This window comes from Nematolebias whitei, chromosome 19 (genome assembly GCF_014905685.2).
Source record: "Nematolebias whitei isolate Nwh7 chromosome 19, NemWhi1, whole genome shotgun sequence".
Lineage (NCBI taxonomy): Eukaryota > Metazoa > Chordata > Actinopteri > Cyprinodontiformes > Rivulidae > Nematolebias > Nematolebias whitei.
Window position 1 is genome coordinate 39,972,107 of NC_056516.1, and position 1,430 is coordinate 39,973,536.

A 1,430-nucleotide genomic window follows, 5' to 3' on the forward strand; every position below is an offset into this window, starting at 1 on the left:
ATCAGCAGAGGTGGATTGCAAGCCATGTACACGGCGCCATCTTACCGGAAGTCTGTGATCTGTGAAAGAGCAGAAATGTTTCAGTGAGAAAAGATCTTCAGGAGATGTGCTCCTGAATTTATTAAAATCATGGCTCCATTTTAACTTTCTCCTCCTGCTCCTCCTGCAGCCCGCCTGAAGCCCGTACCTCCTCCCTCCTCCTCGGCTCTCATGCACTCAGACTCGGAGTTTGACAGCGATGAAAGACAGGAGCGTGGACACCTGCTTCGACCCCAGAACGGCTCCCTGAGGAACGGCCAGGGGCCCCCGAGGGCCCTGAAGCCCAGAGAGGAGCACCTATAGCAGTAGCTCCTCTTCATCGATGAAGGCTGACTGTTGTTTCTGCTCCGACTCTGAGCCAGAGCCAGGAGGAGACTACACCATCCTGATCCCTGAGGGGGTTCTGACCCACTCCAAATGGTTACACACTGAAAGAGGAAGTTACCTGTTTTACTTCCTGTCTCACACAGGCACGCTCAGACCAAACACTGCCTCTGACCCAAACAGAACCACCGGTACCACCAGACCCGCCTCCCCCTGCATGAGGAGTGGCGGGCCGACACCGAAGCATCTGCTGCATGGTTGTGTGTTTTCTGCGTGTCATCAAGGCTTTTATTCTGAAGGCCGGCTGCAGATCCAACAGACTCTTACTGTGAAGGCCTGTGAGTGACTTTAACAAACACTGGAGAGCGCAGCGAGGAGGAGGAGGAGGATGAAGACGCTGACGAACACAAGCTGCACTTTGATGTAACGTCTCGTTTTGTTGTTGGTGTGAATTTTCAAACTTTGTTCCTGTTTGAGTCAGAAGTCGATAAAGTTTTATTCCTGAGGGTTCGTTTTCTCCTCTGCTTTTATGTTCATCTCTGTTGAGGGTCACAGCTGCAGGGGATGTTGGGACGAGTCTTCCTGGTCCTACGAGCCAACATCTCGTCACAGTGAGGGTTCTGCTGCTGCCTTTCACTTTAAATAAATCAGATTTCTTTGTTTCTGCCGTTAAAGACGCAGAATCTAAACTTTTATTTCAACACGTTTGAAGAGACTCATCCATCAGGGTTCTGATGGTCGGACCGAACAGAACCGGCCTGATAGTCCCAACGTTGAGCCTGGACCAGACGTGAGGCGCACCGAGCTGACCTCGACTCTGCAGAGTTCACTGACGCAGAACCTGAATGTTTTTTTTCTGCTGCAACCGGACCGTCTGTCAAGTCCAAATAAAATGTTCTGGTTTTGAACCGTTTATGGTCCAAGCAGCTCATTACTGTTCTGGCACCTGTTGTTATTCCTCTGGAAGTGTCTCTACATTTCTGTCTCCATTAATGCGGCCCGAACCACAATGTCTACACAAGTGTGTCATTGAATGCATCATGTAGTCATTGCGTCATTGAATGCAT

General features: G+C 50.1%; 2 protein-coding genes across 2 annotated transcripts in view; one reads left to right on the forward strand and one right to left on the reverse strand.

The window, feature by feature from the left end:
- kiaa0319l (KIAA0319-like ortholog) overlaps positions 1-1,271 on the forward strand; it is a gene marked incomplete at its 5' end in the record, with an annotated part of 11,613 nt that extends 10,342 nt beyond the window's left edge. Inside the window, 1 exon segment of the mRNA XM_037693256.1 lies at positions 170-1,271. Coding sequence (XP_037549184.1) covers positions 170-342 — 173 coding nt within the window.
- Positions 1-1,430, reverse strand: part of cap1 (CAP, adenylate cyclase-associated protein 1 (yeast)) — a gene marked incomplete at its 3' end in the record, with an annotated part of 21,197 nt that overhangs the window by 17,638 nt on the left and 2,129 nt on the right.